This window comes from Paroedura picta, chromosome 3 (assembly GCF_049243985.1).
Source record: "Paroedura picta isolate Pp20150507F chromosome 3, Ppicta_v3.0, whole genome shotgun sequence".
NCBI lineage: Eukaryota > Metazoa > Chordata > Lepidosauria > Squamata > Gekkonidae > Paroedura > Paroedura picta.
Window position 1 is genome coordinate 47,458,979 of NC_135371.1, and position 17,933 is coordinate 47,476,911.

General features: G+C 43.4%; 1 protein-coding gene across 1 annotated transcript in view; it reads right to left on the bottom strand.

The window, feature by feature from the left end:
• Positions 1-17,349, bottom strand: part of TMEM40 (transmembrane protein 40) — a 31,838-nt gene extending 14,489 nt beyond the window's left edge. The window contains exons 1-3 of the mRNA XM_077325548.1: positions 17,165-17,349; positions 995-1,064; positions 494-550 (exon numbers count right to left, since the gene is read on the bottom strand). Of these exons, the coding sequence (XP_077181663.1) occupies positions 494-542 (49 nt within the window). The 5' untranslated portion in view covers positions 543-550; positions 995-1,064; positions 17,165-17,349. The remainder of the gene's footprint in view (positions 1-493; positions 551-994; positions 1,065-17,164) is intronic.
• Positions 17,350-17,933: the final 584 nt, after the last annotated feature.

Below are 17,933 nucleotides of genomic sequence, written 5' to 3' on the forward strand. Positions count from 1 at the left end.
ACCCTCCAATTTGTAGCTAGGGAGGAAAGGAAGAGCTAGTCATCCTTGTAGAAGCAACCTAACTGGCATTTGTTAATAAGGCCACAGTAGTTAAAACTGGAGGAGACATTTCACCAGTCTGCAAAACGCTGGATACAAGGGCTTACAAAACTGTCAACTCTGTCTTTGCTAACTTGATAGACATTGGGTAAAGATATTCCAGGGACAAATTGACTGTTGTGCATGGATGCCAGCCTCCAGGTGGGACCTGGGAATCCCCCAGAATTCCAGCTCACCTCCAGGCTACATAGATCAGCTTCCCTGGAGAAAATGGATAATTTGGAGGGTGGACTCTATGGCATTGTACTCCACTGAGGTCCGTGTTCTTCCCTGAAATCTCCAGGAATTTTCCAACCTGGATCTGGCAACCCTGATGTTATGGTGTTTGTGTTTAACTGAGCAACACAAGTAGTTCTTAACCAGACAGTATTTTAATTTTTCTTCTTCACAGTACCTTTATGTTCTGTTGAATGAACTGGAACAGAAGAATTTGAGTTGCTCATTGCTGTGTCTATAAAAACAAAGAGAGTTTATAAAACAGGTAAGGCCTAGTGTTCTTCTTCTATAATTTACTTTTGATCCATGCAAGAAGATAGTATAATGAGCATCTTTCAAAAGAAGCCCAGTCAAATAACAAGGTCTGTATCAACTCCGCATAAGAAAAACACACACACACATGAATCCTACCTTGACATGTAATGAGAACACACACACCCATATGTACTCATACAGAGGAGGGGGGGTTCTCTCAGCCTCACCCACCTCACAGGGTGTCTGTTGTGGGGAGAGGAAGGGGAAGGCGATTGTAAGCCGCTTTGAGCCTCCTTCGGGTAGAGAAAAGCGGCATATAAGAACCAACTCTTCTTCTTCTTCTTCTTCTGAATAATCTGTAACTTGAAGTGAAAAGCCATTACCAGTTGGAAACAAACAACAGTAGTGGGAGCAGCCAACTGACCTGTAATGTTAATTCTTCTATTGTTGATAATTATGTATAGATGCTATAATTGTTCTGTTTCAAAGATAATCTGAAAGACAAAAAAGGAAATATGGGCAGTAGGTGAAGAATCTTTGTCAGACCAATTGTGACTGCTAAGTAGGTGTCTCACTCAGAAGACCAGTCATGCTTCCTGGGTTGGAGATAGTGAAGTCACATCTCAAGTTTCCTCATAAAATTGGACCCACAGCCTTGGGAACATTTCTATTAATCATGCTGTTGCTGAGCTGTGTATTCTACATATTATTGTGGAGAAGGACCTTCATAAACTTTGTGTCCCTTTTCCAAAGTTAATTGCACATAAACTCAGGGGAAACTGTCATTTATTATTATTATTATTTAGATTTTTATTTCCCGCCACTTCCGGAACCAGCTCGTGGCAGGTTACAACAATCCATTAATAAAAACCCCAATAAAAACCCATTAAAATTAAAAGCAGGACATAAAATTACAATATACGAGTAAAAACCATGGTGGTATAAATCAACTATCTAAGCCCCCATAATTGGATAGGGGAGTAGCAAGAGGGAGCCAAACCCGACGCCAGTAGGTAACCCTGGCATACTGCTGCCTTTAACGCTATCTGTAAAGTACCTTCAAGAAGCACTTCAGGCTCATAAAAAGTCTTTGCCTGCCATCCTATCTTCATAACTGGTTCTTTTTAGCACTGCAGAGTCCTGAAATAGAGCATCCACCTTCAGAGGCAATCTACCATGAAATGTTATTGGAGATGGGAGAGAAAAGAAGGCTATTGCTTTTCTGCCTTACAGCATCATGGGAGAACTTTGTGCTAGATGACATGGGCCTGATCCACAGGGCTGCTCTTATTACATCACACAGTTTCAGACTATTTCAAAAGGAGGAAACCAACAGAACTTGTAAAAGGCACAAAGTCAGTGGGGTACAGGAGAAGACATTACCCAAAAATGAGAGATCCCCCTGTCTCTGTGCCCTTTGACAGAACAGGCTGCTTACGCCTATAAACTGACCTTGATTTATTTTGAACAAGGGTGGGGGTGATTAATACAAGACAGTCTTATTATTATTCAGAGGAACACAAATGTACTTTCCAGGTGGGACAGAGCAGCCTGACATTGCCTGTATGCCTTCTTGGTTGCCTCATCAAGAGGAAATGACACTCTAAAATACAGTTTGGGTATATGTCATTTTTTCTTGTGCTTGTTTGTTGTTTTTTCACAGTTCAGTTTCTCTTAGATAAAAGGAATAGAAGACAAGGGACAAAAACACGCGTGTGTGTGAAAAGCAACACCAATCAGCAATAGTGGTCTCAGGGATCACTGTTTGATGCTTCTCAGAGTTTTACTCAGCTTCCATGGAAAGGAATTAAAGGATGAGAAGCCAGAACCAAGAGGAAACCATTCTGTAGTGACTGCCTACATTCTCATTTTTCTCTCCCGTCCTGAGGGCCAAACTAGATGTGATGGCAGCCAGGGGCTCCACCCATTCTTGCCAATGCCATTTCAGAGGAGAATTTAACAATTAAAAAAAAATCTGTGAGGGCTTGATCTTGATCGACCTTGTGGAATGGCTGCAACATGCAATCTTGTTTTCTGTCTCCATGGTTTTAAAAACCTGACTTAGGAATTCTGAGGCACAAGGGGGGAGGTACAACAGGATTGTACTCTCACAGCAAATTTTGTAAGGGCAGGCTTTCCTCTAAAATGGTTCAGAGGGTGTGGGTTGGCCCCATGGCCACCATTACATCTAGTTTCGCCCTCAGATTGTCAGGGTCCCCTGGGAACAGATCAGGCTAAAGCAGCTCCACAATGCAGGGAGCTGGGCCAGCAGTGTCGCAGGCACAGCCACGTTCAGGTGTAAAATCTGAATCAGCAACTACAGGTCAGGTAAGGGATCAATAAACCAACAACCAATTCAGAAAGGCATACAACGCAGCTACACATTGTTTCACTAGTGTATCCTGGAAAACAAGAAATATATACATATGTGGCCATCCCACGTGCACATCTTCACCCCTTGTTGAAGATTTTATGCACAGATAAGTATAAACTCAGGGCAAGGAAATGAGATGATCCAGTTATACAATCCAGAAATGTGACAAAACGTAATTGAACACTTCCTAGGGAAAACAGTCATATGAATTACATTTGTACATCCTCAGGTAGGTAAGACCTGCCCATAGATGTATGAACCGTGTCCCCAGAGAGAGAAGAAAGGGGGGGGGGCATTCCAACTAGATTGGCAAAAAGGACAGATCAGTCTAGTTGCTCATACTGGGGAGGAAAGGCTCAGGATTGGAACAGCAGTGTAGGGTACATTGGTGCTGGGGATTTGGAAGAAGCCAGCTGGATGGTCAAGGAGGCTGGGAGGAAAGCAAGAGAGTGGGAGAGGCATGATGCCCAGGGTCTGATGGAAGGGAGGAGTGTGTTGATGTTGGAGAGAGTGGAAGAGGAAAAGTAAGCATGTGTGGTAAGGATGTGTCTCATTTTAAAGTCATTGAAAAAGGCCACAAGGGCCTGATCCTAGGAATTCAGACCTAGGTATCTCAAATCCTGGTCTAATACTCTAACCACCACACCATGCTGGCTGCGTAGGGCTGAAGAACTGTTGGAATGGTGAGCAGATGTCTTTTGTTGGAATCTCTGCTACCAGTTTTGTTGAACCCCTTGCCACTTATTGTGGTGGAGGAACAAAACCGAAAAAGAGAAAGACATGAGGGAATCGCCCTGCCCTACTGCATAAGATTCCACCTTTAGCATGCTTTGAGAGAGTGCAGTTTTTAAGCCTTTACCATACCTCCTGTAGTTGCAACTTTCAATGAGACGTTGGAATGAGACGTTAAATAGGTTTTAAAGGTGAAATAAAGTACTTGCTCATATTTACATAAACATATATAATGCTCATTGGCCACAGAAACTTAGCAAGTTACAAGATAAAGTCTTTACATGCTGTTAGCAAAATGGAGACCCTAAGATAGAGCACAAAGAAACAATGTGACTCTGAGCACAAAAGGCTCACTCAGTTCCAGCACAGGGTCTCCCTCCACCCTGTCACATGCCCCTGTTGTCCTGGCCCCAGCAGTAGCTTCTGAAGTTCCCACTTTTAGGATGATGCTGCAACTTTTTCTAACCTAGATTGCTAAACTTCCTTGTGGAGGAGTTGTTGTTGTTAGGTGCAAAGTCGTGTCCGACCCATCGCAACCCCAGGGACAATGATCCTCCAGGCCTTCCTGTCCTCTACCATTCCCCGGAGTCCATTTAAGTTTGCACCTACTGCTTCAGTGACTCCATCCAGCCACCTCATTCTCTGTCGTCCCCTTTTTCTTTTGCCCTCGATCACTCCCAGCATTAGGCTCTTCTCCAGGGAGTCCTTCCTTCTCATGAGGTGGCCAAAGTATTTGAGTTTCATCTTCAGGATCTGGCCTTCTAAAGAGCAGTCAGGGCTGATCTCCTCTAGGACTGACCGGTTTGTTCGCCTTGCAGTCCAAGGGACTCACAAGAGTCTTCTCCAGCACCAGGAGGAGTAGGAGGAGTAGGAGGCTGTTATTTGAGACTCCAGCTCACTTCACCAAATGCATATGGGGAGTTCTCACCAGGAAGTCACATATAAGGTTTTGATGGGGGAAATTGTAAGCAGGAATAGTATCAGATAGCCAAGAAATATAGGAAATGCAGAAAAGATATATTTAAAAGTCAAATGTCATCAAGAAAAGTACAAAAACTTCACAATAGCAGTAATTGGCCATCTTCCTAGTTAACACAGAGGAAACCAAAATTTTGCGAAGCTTCTTAACATTTGTAATAACTGAAGAACTCCAAAGTCTATATAATGTCAAACTTTCAAATGAATTCTAATTCAGCAGTTCATCTTTCCCCCCTTAGAAGTGCAAACAATATCATGGGAGGGGTAATTTTAATTTGGAAAACTGTGTCCTTTCAGGTGGGTAGCCATGTAGGTCTGCAGTAGAAGATTCAGGTCTGAGTCCAGCAGCACCTTCGAGGCCAGCTAGATTTCTGAGACATAAACATTCACAAGTCTAAGCTCATCTGGTACTATGTGGGAGCTGAAGTGTTATATTCTTCCCATGTCTGCCCACTCTAAGTGGTAATTCATCGTTTTAACCATGCCTGGATCTAAGACAGCAATCTGAGGAAATAGCATGAATCAGATTTCAGGAAAGAGACTGTTTTACCTGTACACTGCATTTGGGAATTATCACTGATGGTCTCCCAGACCAATGTGCATGGAATCAAGTTGTCAACAAGAAGTTTTAACATGAGGCACCCTGTAGGAGCATGGGCAGGGAAATGACCTAAAGTGGAATGCAATTGTTGCTGTGCTTGCATCACATAAGAATACACTAGAAAGTATGCAACTTGAGGGAATCTCTCAGTTTACCAATTCCTAAGTCTTAAGGAAATTGCAATGGAAAGGGCAGACCACGGGGAAGCAGCCTGTGTCTGAAGCAAAGTACTCAGTAATGGTACTTCCGAAGATGTTATTGTAATGCTCAGTATGTTCACAGCACTTCCTTTCTGATTAGGCAGAGTGATAACTTCCCATGGTCACATTTGTTTGTGCAACACACAGCCGGATGTTCTTCAGAGATGCAGTGCCTCTAGTCTAGCTGAAAGCCCTGGAACGTGGGAGAAAACTCAACCTGGGCATTACTTTATTACACATCAGCAAAGAGAGAAAATGAAACTGACTTCTTAGAGATGTTATGCTTGGGCATTTGACTCAATTTTATCCCATCGTTCCATCTAAGTAGCTTAGATTTGCATATGTGGATGGTTCTTCTGCACTCCTTATAACCCTTCATGAGGTAAGGAGGGCTAAGACCTAGGATTTGAATAATGTAATAGCCAAACTGCTTCATGAACCTTCAGTGCAGGTCTAGTGAATGAATTTTCAGGTACATGTTCTGTTCCGAATGCATGTTAGAGAACTGTACTCAAAGTGTTGTTGTCAATGGTTTTTCATCAGACTGGAGAGAGGCGAGTGGCGGGGTACCTCAGGGCTCGGTGCTCGGCCCGGTACTTTTTTACATATTTATTAATGATCTGGATGAGGGGGTGGAGGGACTACTCATCAAGTTTGCAGATGACACCAAATTGGGAGAACTGGCAAATACTCCGGAAGATAGAGACAGAGTTCAACGAGATCTGAACACAATGGAAAAATGGGCAAATGAGAACAAGATGCAATTTAATAAAGATAAGTGTAAAGTTCTACATCTGGGTCAGAAAAATGAAAAGCATGCCTACTAGATGGGGGACTTGTGGATTGTAAACTAAACATGAGCAGGCAGTGTGATGCAGCGGTAAAAAAGGCAAATGCCATTTTGGGCTGTATCAACAGGGGCATCACATCAAAATCACAAGATGTCATAGTCCCATTGTATACGGCACTGGTCTGACCACACCTGGAGTACTGTGTGCAGTTCTGGAGGCCTCACTTCAAGAAGGACGTAGATAAAATTGAAAGGGTACAGAGGAGAGTGACGAAGATGATCTGGGGCCAAGGGACCAAGCCCTATGAAGATAGGTTGAGGGACTTGGGAATGTTCAGCCTGGAGAAAAGGAGGTTGAGAGGGGACATGATAGCCCTCTTTAAGTATTTGAAGGGTTGTCACTTGGAGGAGGGCAGGATGCTGTTTCTGTTGGCTGCAGAGGAGAGGACACGCAGTAATGTGTTTAAACTACAAGTGCAACAATATAGGATAGATATCAGGAAAAAATTTTTCACAGTCAGAGTAGTTCAGCAGTGGAATAGGCTGCCTAAGGAGGTGGTGAACTCCCCCTCACTGGCAGTCTTCAAGCAAAGGTTGGATACACCCTTTTCTTGGATGCTTTAGGATGCTTAGGGCTGATCCTGCGTTGAGCAGGGGGTTGGACTAGATGGCCTGTACGGCCCCTTCCAACTCTATGATTCTATGATTCTATGATTCATGTCCATATTAAAGGGACAGGGCATTTTTCTCCAGCCCTATTTACAGGCCCTGAGCCCTCTACGCTTCTAGGGCCTATGCAGCCAGAAGTATAGGAAGAGTTCATCTTGGACTGAACTAGAGGATCATCATCATCATCATCATCATCATCATCATCATCATCATCATCATCATCTATATTTATATTTATATTTATATTTATATTTATATTTATATTTATATTTATATTTATATTTATATTTATATTTATATTTATATTTATATTTATATTTATATTTATATTTATATTTATATTTATATTTATATTTGTTACCCACACTTTGTCCATAGACTTAGGCTGGGTTATATCATACTATATGGGTTATATCATACTATACTGAGAGCCAGTTTGGTGTAGTGGTTAGGAGTGCGGACTTCTAATCTGGCGAGCCGGGTTCGATTCTGCGCTCCCCCACATGCATCCAGCTGGGTGACCCTGGGCTCGCCACGGCACTGATAAAATTGTTCTGACCGAGCAGTGATATCAGGGCTCTCTCAGCCTCACCCACCCCACAGGGTGTCTGTTGTGGGGAGAGGAATGTGAAGGCGACTGTAAGCCGCTTTGAGCCTCCTTCGGGTAGGGAAAAGCGGCATATAAGAACCAACTCTTCTTCTTCTTCTTCTATATATGATAATATAAAAATAAAATCTTAACAGCTAAAACAATTCTCCCCTTCACTGCATATCTGTTCCCTCTTAATAAAACAGTAAGGGGTGTTGAGGTGGGCTGTATCCGTGATCAAAACTCCCGGATTGACCCCTTGGCCCCGGACTGACAAGCGGAGGGGCCAATCAGAAGGCGCAAAGCGCCTTCCGATTGGGCCCTCACCAGGACAGACCAGAGTTCCAGGGCCATCTGGAGACATGGCTGCCAGTCTTCTCCTGACCACCGCAGGGAGAGGAGGTCAGTAGGGCTGCCAAGGGGGATGAGAACAGAGGCTTGGACAGGCTGCGCCAGCCCTTTTCACCCCAAGGCTGTCCTAACTGTCGTGTCCAACTGTAAATTGCCTCAGAACCCTGACAGAGCTGGCAGGAGGCTGCAGAGTGCTCCCCTCCTCCTCCCTCCCTTCAGGCCTGCTGGGAAAGAGCCTCTGACAGGCCCTGACTGAGGGGAGGGAGGCTTTTCCGAGAGCAATGCAGGAGAGCCTGGGAGCATTCCTTTTGAGGGTAGGGAACTTTCCCCTTTTGCCAAAGAGTTGGCTGACAGGGAGGCCACAGAAAAGCCCCTTCTCACTTAAAATACTGCTCTGGCCAGGGGTTAGGCACAGCCAAACAACTCTCTGCAGATTTGCAACTCTCTGCAGATTTGAAGCCACTGCACAGCATTATTCTACAGACAGAACTGGTTCTTTGGTCTCCTGTTTCATCTGGACAACAACCCTGTGCAGTAGGCCTCAAGTCTTTCAATTCAACAACAACCTGTGCGGGAGGCCTTAAATGTTTCTTCTCAACCACAACCCTGTCCAAAGTAACCCTTTCTGCCTGGGGAGCTGATCTTTATACTCTGCAGGTGAGCTGTAATTCCAGGAGCTCTCCAGGCCCCACCTGGAGGTTGGCTACCCCTGGGTTGGAAATATTCCTGGAGGTTTGGAGGTGGGACTTCAAAATCGTACAATGCCTCAGAGTCCAGCCTTCAAAGAAGCCATTTTTGCCTGCAGTTGGTAGGGAGTGGTGCAGATGTGTCCCTCCTGGGCTATGGGTTATGGCCAGCCCTTATCAGCAACTGTTTGTATTCTGGAGCACAGACAGGCAGACCAGCATCAGTCCTGTGAGTCTGGAAAGGGCAGGAAAATCTAAATAAATATTTACAGCCTGAAACTGTAAATAGTGAACAAGTAAATGGCTGGAGATACATGGGAACTGACTTGACTTTTTCCAACCTTGGCCTGGCAAATAAAAAAACTGTATAAAAAAACCTTACTAAGGTCAAGACTGCTGTGCACAGACAGTCTTCCTCCTAGGGTTGCCAGCTTCCCTGTGAGGCTCTCTACTCCACCTCCCTCATCGGGAGTCTGCTATGGGGAGAGGAAGGGAAGATGATTGGAAAATGCTTTGAGACACCTGAGGCTTGCTGGGTCACTGTGGCCCATTCCCAGTTCTCTCAGACCTCCACAGCCCCACATAACTCACGGGTTGACTATTGTGGGGAGACGAATGGAAAAGGTGTTTGTAAACCGCTTTGAGACTCCTTTGGGTAGTAAACAACAGGGTACAAAAATCTGTTTTTCTTCTAAGGAGCAACCATGAAAGAAGCATGTGGGCTTCTTTTTTATCAGCAATGAAAAAAATGGAAAAGAAGGAACAGGGTGGACACCTGTGTACTGTGACTACCCCATGTGTATTAGGGCAGAGGGGCATTTCGGTGTATGTGGCCTAATTCACACAAGAAGGGAAATGACGCAGAACTGGGGGGAATTGGTTGCCATGTAATCTTCCCCTAAGAAGAATCTCCCTTCACATATCTGAAGACATGGCTCTGGAAAGCTCATCTGTAAACCACTATGCCATAATTCCCAAAGGTCAGTCCTCTCCCATATTCACACCACAGGTTCTTGACACCCATGCCCTCATTTGCCACCACGCCACCACAACCTCCCACACAACACACACATTCAACCCCATGCCCTTACAGACTGGACAACTCCTCCCCTTCCTCTTCCCACTGCCAAGCTCTAGTGCCCGTTGTATTCTTGGATACAATGGGCTTTGCCCCTAGTTTCTAATAATTCACAGCAGGAGAGGGAAAAGGCAGAGGTTTTTTTTTAAATCAGCACCAGATGGAATGAATAGGGTTTTGATAGGGAGGGCAGTTTTGCTTATTGGGTCTCAATTATAGGCCTGGTGGAACAACTCCCTTTTACAAGCCCTGCAGATCCATTCAGTCACTTGGAGGAACATTCCACCAGGTTGATGTGAATTTTATTTCCCTTGGCCTGGGGACCCTAAGCAAATTTTGCTGGCTCAGTCTCAATACCCTTTTGGGGTTGTATGGGAAGAGGTGGTACTGCAAGTACAACGGTCCCAGACTGTTTAGGGCTTTAATGGTTATAACCAAACCCTTGAATTTGAGCCAGTCTGGAGCAGTGCAGCTGAGAGAGCTCAGGTCATATATGTGCTCTCCACAATGTACCTAGAAGGACTTGTATGGCTGCATTCTGGACCAGTTGGCATTTCTGGAGCACTTTCAAGGGTAGCCCTGTGTAGAGCAAGTTGCAATAATCTAGTCTTGAGGTGACCATTGCATGGATCACAGTGGCTGTCAGATGTTGATAGATAGGGCACTAGCTGTTGCACCTGGCAGAGATGGTAGAATGCATGTAACATTCATGACCTAGACCTCCATAGATAAAGATCTAAAATCACATCCAGATTCTTGACCATTCCTGGTGGTATTAACTGGACACCATCAAAGATTGGGAATTATAGAGCATGCAGGCCCAGCCAGAGGACTTCTGTCTTAGCTGGATTCAACTTCAGCTAACTCTGTTTGAGCCAATTCACCACAGCCACCAAACGTCTGGCCAAAGTATCTGGGGTGTCGACGGCTGGCCATCCATCAACAGCTATAGCTTGGTGTCATCCACATATTAATAACTCCCTAGCCTGAAACTCTAGATCAATTGGGTGAGGGAATACATATAGTTGTTAAATAACATTGGGGAGAGAACAACTCCCTACAGCACCCCGCACATCAGGGCATACTGCTGAAAGGCTCTCTCCCTTAGAGTCACTCTTTATTTGCAACCTTGGAGGAAAGATTGTTGACATTTAAGCGTTGAACACCCATGTCAGCTAGGCATTGGGTTAGGAGACCATGATCCACTGTATTGAATGCTGCTGTTAGGTCTAATAAGAACAGCAGCACCAATCCACCTGGATCCAACTGTCTTCAGAGATCATTCATTAGGGCAACCAGAGCTGTCTCCACCCCATGGCCAGGTTGGAAGCCAGATTGGAATGGATAAAGAGCTGATGTTTAGTTCAGAAAACTCTGTAAGGATTCAGCAACAATCTGCTCAACCACCTTACCAGAAACGGCAGATGCAAAACTGGGTGGTAGTTGGCTGGGTCAAATGGATCCAGTGATTTTTCCCCCCGAAAGCATCCTAACTACTGTCTCCTTCAGCTTCTTCAGGAACATACCTGAAGAGAGGGACAGGTTGATGATTTCCCAAAGGGGAACCTGAATCTCCTTAAATTAAATGCCATTCTATGATAAGACTGCAAGGTGTACAAAGGAAACTGTCACATTTCTTAATCAATGGCTTGTCTTGTCTTCATGAGAATCTTTCCACATGCAAGGCAAGATAAAGCACTAGTGTTTACATCCCATTCTTATTAAGAGCACCTACAAGAAAACAAACCTGCCCAGGAAATCAATCGGACAACTTAATCTCCTGTTCCTAGTAGTAAAAAGAACACAGATTTTAAGGATCTTCTCCAATGTACTGTTCAGATTGCCCCAGAATATTTCTCCACACTGGTATTCTTAACAAGATAACTTTGAGACCTATCTTGCTCATTTTTCCTCCTCTGTAACTCTTTCTGTCTCTGCCAGCTACCAATTCCTCTCATGTTTCTCATCTTATTCCTGGCCCTGGGCTGCATGCTACTTCTCTTCCTCTTCTATTCACCTGAGCTTCACTCAGCAAAGCCCCAAGTCCCCATCCACCAGCTTTTAACCTTTCTTCTTTTCATTTGCCTCCTGGGGTGGCATTGTCTAGGGAGGGTCTTGGGAGGCGTCCCGAGTTCTAATCCTCAAGATTCAAAGTCTTTGATTGTCCAGAAGGTTCTATTTGTATGAAATTTAACAACATAAAAACACAGAGTGGATACAGAGAAACACACCATCGGAATAAGTACTGACACTTATCTATCGAGTACATTTTTATCCTCCACTTCTTTCAAAAAGCTCAGTGTCAGATTGTTTTGACCTGCAGAAACAAGAAATTCCTGCATTCTTTCCTGCCCCCCCCCCCCCCGCAGTTCTTTTTAACACTGAAATAGTCATGGGAACCTTCAATAGGGAGGAAGACAGGGTTCCTGGGGAGATTCTCTTCTGCTGATTGTAAAGAGAGGAATGGAGATTTCACCCTGTTCCCATTTCTCACTGCAGATTTCCAGCCCATATCACTCTTCTTCTATGCGGGTGTCACAATCCCAGAAATAAACCTTCCTGCTTTGGGGGAAGAAACATGGGCAAGATCTGTGACCATCAGAACCATCTTTGGTCAGTAGAATCCAGATCAATAGTCTCCTATTCTCATTTTGTCCTCACAACTATTCTGAGTTAGGTGAAGCTGAAAAAGGAAATGACTAATCTAAGGTCAGCCAACAAACTTGATGGCAGAGCCCAGCTCTATATTTCTTTTGCTTTGAAATCTAAGGAGTGGAGGAAAGTCTTGGTCAGCATCAGAAATCATGAAAGTCTGGCTGAGCAATGAGGTCAAACAAACTGAAACATTCCAAACAAGACAGAAGGACTGTAAAACACAAAACCAGGAATAGGTTTGTCCTGAGTGGTACTCTTAAAAAAATAGTTTCACAGTTTGAATTATCACTGGCCTTAGAAAAGCAGGTGATGGAGGTAGCCAGGAATGCCTTTTAACTTTGGGGTCCCTTCCAGTTCTATGTTTCAACTTCAGATTGTTTGCCAACTACAAACATAAACTCATGCTCTGCTAAAATTCAGATCGACTACTATACCGTAGTATATGTGGGCTGCACCTGAACATGATGTGGAAACATCATTTGATATAAAATACACTAGCCAGGATATTAATAGGTTTCCACTTATCTTACAATGTGTTTCAGGGTTCAGTTCAAGGCCTATGCATTTACTTATAAAGCCTGCAACACTTTAGATCCTTGGTCTCTAAATGAGCATCTCTCCACCCACATCTACCTTCCTTTGATTTGTGATCCACCACTGAGTTCCTACTGTGGCAGCCAATACTTGCTGGACTATCCCAAACCATGATTATTCAGCAGGTCTTCTGAAGCAGAACTCGCTCCTTCCCTTCCTTTCCCTGTTCATCTTCTGGAGCAATCTAAACAGTAGTCTTTTTCAGGGGCCTTTCTGGACTACTCGAGACTTTAATGTACTGCTGGATTTTTTTAGAGGTTTTTCAAATGGCTGCTTGAATATATTGTAAGTCGTTTATTTAATTTAATAGTCATTTTTATGTATTGCTCATTTTTATGTATTGCTCATCTTTATGGAGTTTCAACCTGAGCTTTTAATATATTGTGCTAAATTTTATCACTGTAATTTTATTGCCTACAATTACATTTGCTGCATTTAATATAATGTATTATTTTTTATTGTTTTATTGGCTATTTTACTGAGATGGTATTTTAGTGTCATTCATACTGTAAATCACTCTGGGTACTGGTCTGGAGTAGAAGAGAAAGATCGAAATTGGCTGGCTAAATAAATAAAATTCAGGCCTAGTCCTTTTGGAAGCAAATTGGTCTGCAAATGATACTTACAGTATTTGCTGGCGTAAGACCCATTATGCACGGGGGTTTTAGCGCACATTCGGGGTGGAATGGCGGCGACTAAAATCACGGATAACGCACGGAGCCGGCTGCAACCGGCTGCAGCTTCGGTGCATGCCGCCGAAAAAGCCGCGTCAGTGAAACGCGGAAGAAAGCGCAGCTTCCGGGTGAGCGGGGCGCAACCAGAAGCGGCGCCCGGATCGGCGCGTGCATAATCGGTTACTCTGGGTTTTGCCGCCGTCGCGCCCCGCCCCGTGCATAACCGGTATGCATCGCGTCTTCCCCCTCCGCGTTTTCCATGTGACCCGAAATCGCCGTTTCGGCGGCCGTGCATAATGGGCCTATAAGACTACTTTTCCCCCCTGAAAAACATGCCTCCAGTTGGGGGGGGGGTCGTCTTATACGCCGGGTGCACTTCAGTTGGGATAGACATAGCTGCCCATAGTGGCCCACAGTACTGTACTGTAATGTAACAAACTCTATATTTTGAGTGGAAATGTTGGGGGGTCGTCTTATATACCCAGTCGTCTTATATGCCGGCGGTAAGTCACTTTTGCATCTAGTTATCTTCCCAACTTGGTAGGTGACAAGGCCTGTGGAAAACAATACATTAAGTATTGAAGCTTGTGGCCAGCATGTTTTTGCCCACCTAATTTAAATGAAAGGACTAGTTATTAATTGTTGTACTGACTGCTGAGTTTATTTCCTGATTGCAGTGCTTTAGGAGAAAGTGTGCCCAAGAACAGCTTTTGACTTTGTTGCCTTGGCAGGTGCTAGATTCCAAACTGCTATAAAAGGATTTATCCAGAGTTGTATAAGATACATCATAAACAAAAAAAGAAATGAAGAGAAAGTTGCACAATACCAAATAAGGAAGAAAAATGGGAGAAATAAAATATAATAAAAGAGTTTCTAATCTGGAGCATGTGGAGAAACTGGGCAGGTGACAAACATAATAGGGCTACAACACAATCCTAAACAGAGTTACACCCTTCTAATTCCACTGAAGTCATTGGGTGTGGAGTGGATACAACTATTTGAGAAGAAGAAAGGGAGCTATTCTGGAGAGGGGTGAGTTCGAAATCTCAAAAATAAACAAATAAAATAAATGTGTGCTTTGCTAATCTCAGTGAGAGAATCATGAATTATAACCAAACAAAGGCCAGATTTACATACTCCTTCCTTTGGACTTCTGCCAATATTCTGGTTGAAGATGTAGCTGTATCTTAACATTTTATTTCTCTAAAAGTGAGATACCCTCACCACTTCCTTGAAATAATTATCATCATGAGTGTTTTCCCATAGTGATCATGTTGCTGAGGCAATTGTTACTCAATTTACACTTTCCACAGAGATTCCACATAGCATAGGGTAATCTGATTTAAATGTCAAATATTCTCTTGACAGCCAGCTATTATGTATAAGTATTTAGTTTTGCATAATATTGATTCCCCTGCTTATCCCTTACTTTTCTCATCTTAACTTATTGGTTATCACTTAGCAGTTGTCCAGAAAGAGATGTGGGGAAGATGACAGAAAGGAGATGGGGAATAAAAGTTCTGAGGGATGAAAACAGGGGCTCTTCCACATGTTGAAAAAAATAGTGTTACACCAGCGAAATGGTGTAATGCCAGAAAATAACATGCCCCCAGCCATTCCTCACCTTCTGGCTCTCTTGCTTTCCTATGCTGCCTTCTCGCACTTCTTAGCACTCCGCATGCCTGCTTGAAATGGCGGAAGATAGCAACGTGCTTTACACGCGACTCTCCTCTGCTTGTCAATCAAGCCAGGCAGCCAATCCCCTTTCTCCATCCTTTAAAGGGCCTGCTGTTCCAGCAAAAAATGTTTAAAGTAAAACTTCTCCATTGAGACACCTATACATCTGATCATAGATGCATAGTGCTTTTTTAAATGCCAGCTCTTTTGGAATCACGAGCCCTGAATCTTTTAAAAATTAATCTTGAGTCCAATATATTTTTTTTTGGGGGGGGGGTTCTTTGGAGAAGCATGCTTTGAGTTTTAACTAGGAGGGAGATTTTTTTTTTTTGCCTGCATGATTTAGCACCTATTTGTTGCTCCATGCAGTTTGCTTTGGAAAAGAAAAACTGTCCCTAGGAGAAGGGAGAGGGAGGCGGATGTGAGGGTGGGAACTGGAGTCGGAGATAGAGCTACTTCGACTCTGCACATTTCCTTGGCATGTAGCTTGCTGGTTGCTCTCCTCTAGTTCATGCTACATAGTTTGGGGATGCTACATAGTTTGGGGAATCCACTTTATACGATTCCGCAGCTAGCACTTTAAAATGGAGGATGTAGGTACTGGTTTGCTGCTTGGATGTTGGCGACATTGTGCAAAACACCAAAAATATGGCATTTGCAAAAGGTAAGTATTATACTATATTTACTGGGTGCGGAATGGCCCCAGTTATTTCAATATAGATGTGAGATCAGGCTGCATGTTACTCCATGGGAATTATGTTCCATTTTGCCTTGGAATAGTTTTTATTTTATAAATTTGGGGTAATATACACTGTATATTTAAGCCAGTTTACAATTGTATTGTAATGGATATCTCCACATAACCTCTGACATTATTCCCTTGGGAAGGCACTAGAAATTTGTTATTAGGATCAGTTCACATGTTACAAAATCCTTGTGGTTGCTATGAAGCTTTTGTGTCACTTGAAGATCCATGCTTACCAGGCACATACAGTCCCCATTTGGATTGAGTCTATGGCATACACAGAGAGTGATCTTCAGACCTTTTCTCCAGGCACCATTTTTCAGGCCTGAAATGGGCTCAGGTACTGCTATTTGAGAGCTTCTTCTGGCGCAGAGCACTAAGGCAGCAGACATGTAGTCTGAAGCTCTGCCCATGAGGCTGGGAGTTCAATTCCAGCAGCCGGCTCAAGGTTGACTCAGCCTTCCATCCTTCCGAGGTTGGTAAAATGAGTACCCAGCTTGCTGGGGGGTAAATGGTAATGACTGGAGAAGGCACTGGCAAACCACCCCATATTGAGTCTGCCATGAAAACGCTAGAGGGCGTCACCCCAAGGGTCAGATATGACTCGGTGCTTGCACAGGGGATACCTTTACCTTACTGCTATTTGCTGTATTGGGGAAACTTATTTGTACCAGTTTCCCAAAGGAGCAAACAGCAGCCCTCTGGAACCATTTCAAAGAAAACAGGGTCAAGGGAAAGGTTGAGGCACCTTCTCTATGCTCACAAGAGGCTTAAATTCAACTCAAGCCAATGCCTGACTGGGAGGTACAGCATTCCCAGAAAATATGAGATCTGAAGTCTTCACGGAAGATACAATCATTGTCCCTTAGATATCACTAGTTTCTCACGCATATTTACAGTTCCCAGGTTTCTTTAGTTGGGAGATATTTCCCTTCAATACATTTAAATTGTAGAATAAACATACCTTAAAAATCATTGCTGACTTGGAAACAACACATTTCTACATCCAATTTACCACATAATTAAAGACCAACAGAGATGAATTTGGTGATTGTTCATAACAAAATCCTTAGAAATCACATTTAGTTTTCACACAAAATGCAAAATGTTCATAATCACCAAATCTTCAAAACAATCTTCATCAAAGACAAAGCAAGTTGTGCTTAACAAAGAAGAATCAAAAGCTAACCAAAGAACTTACCAGTCTGCTGCTTGGGTTGTTGTTATCAGGGAATGCCAGAGGCTGGTCAAAACCTAATCCACAGCAAAATTACAACTTGTTGAAATAGTAACATGGAGAGACTGAAAATTCATGAGAGCAACTTCTCACAGGTATTCTCAGAAACAAGACTTTCTGGTCTATTAAACCACACTCCTCCCTCTGTTCCACAATACCTCATTGAACTTAGTTGTTACTCAGAGGCTTCCTCATCAGTTTCAAAATCTTTATGCTAATACTTTCGGACAGCCTAGAGGTTTCATCATGATGTGTTGGCTCAGTCACATGAATTAACACTTTCCTGCTTCCGTTCAGAAAGAGCTTAGGCAAGTTGTTATCACTTCCTCCAATGAAGAGGCTGAAACAGAAGGCCAGACTCTTAAGGGCAGCAGATGTCTCAGAAGTGAGGGTTTGTGCAAACACTGGGAAGATATTTACTATCTGTCTAAAATCTACCCCAAACAAGATGTGTATTTACAACTTTTATTTTGTTGTACATACAGATAATCTTTATACAGCTTTCGCTGTATTCAGCGAAATCCTCCACTCTTGATTTCCTTTTTAATGTGGCAGATCTTCTTATTCTTCTTAGAATAATTCTTCTCTAATTTGTTCTGAATTGGAAGAATACCCTCACTGCCCGAATTTCCACTGCCAATTATCTGTCCCAGTTCTCCAGACTCTGGGTGGATTAGCTGCCAGTAAAAACTCACTTCTCTAACTAAAGTTTCTCATCAGAGTGGAAGGTCAG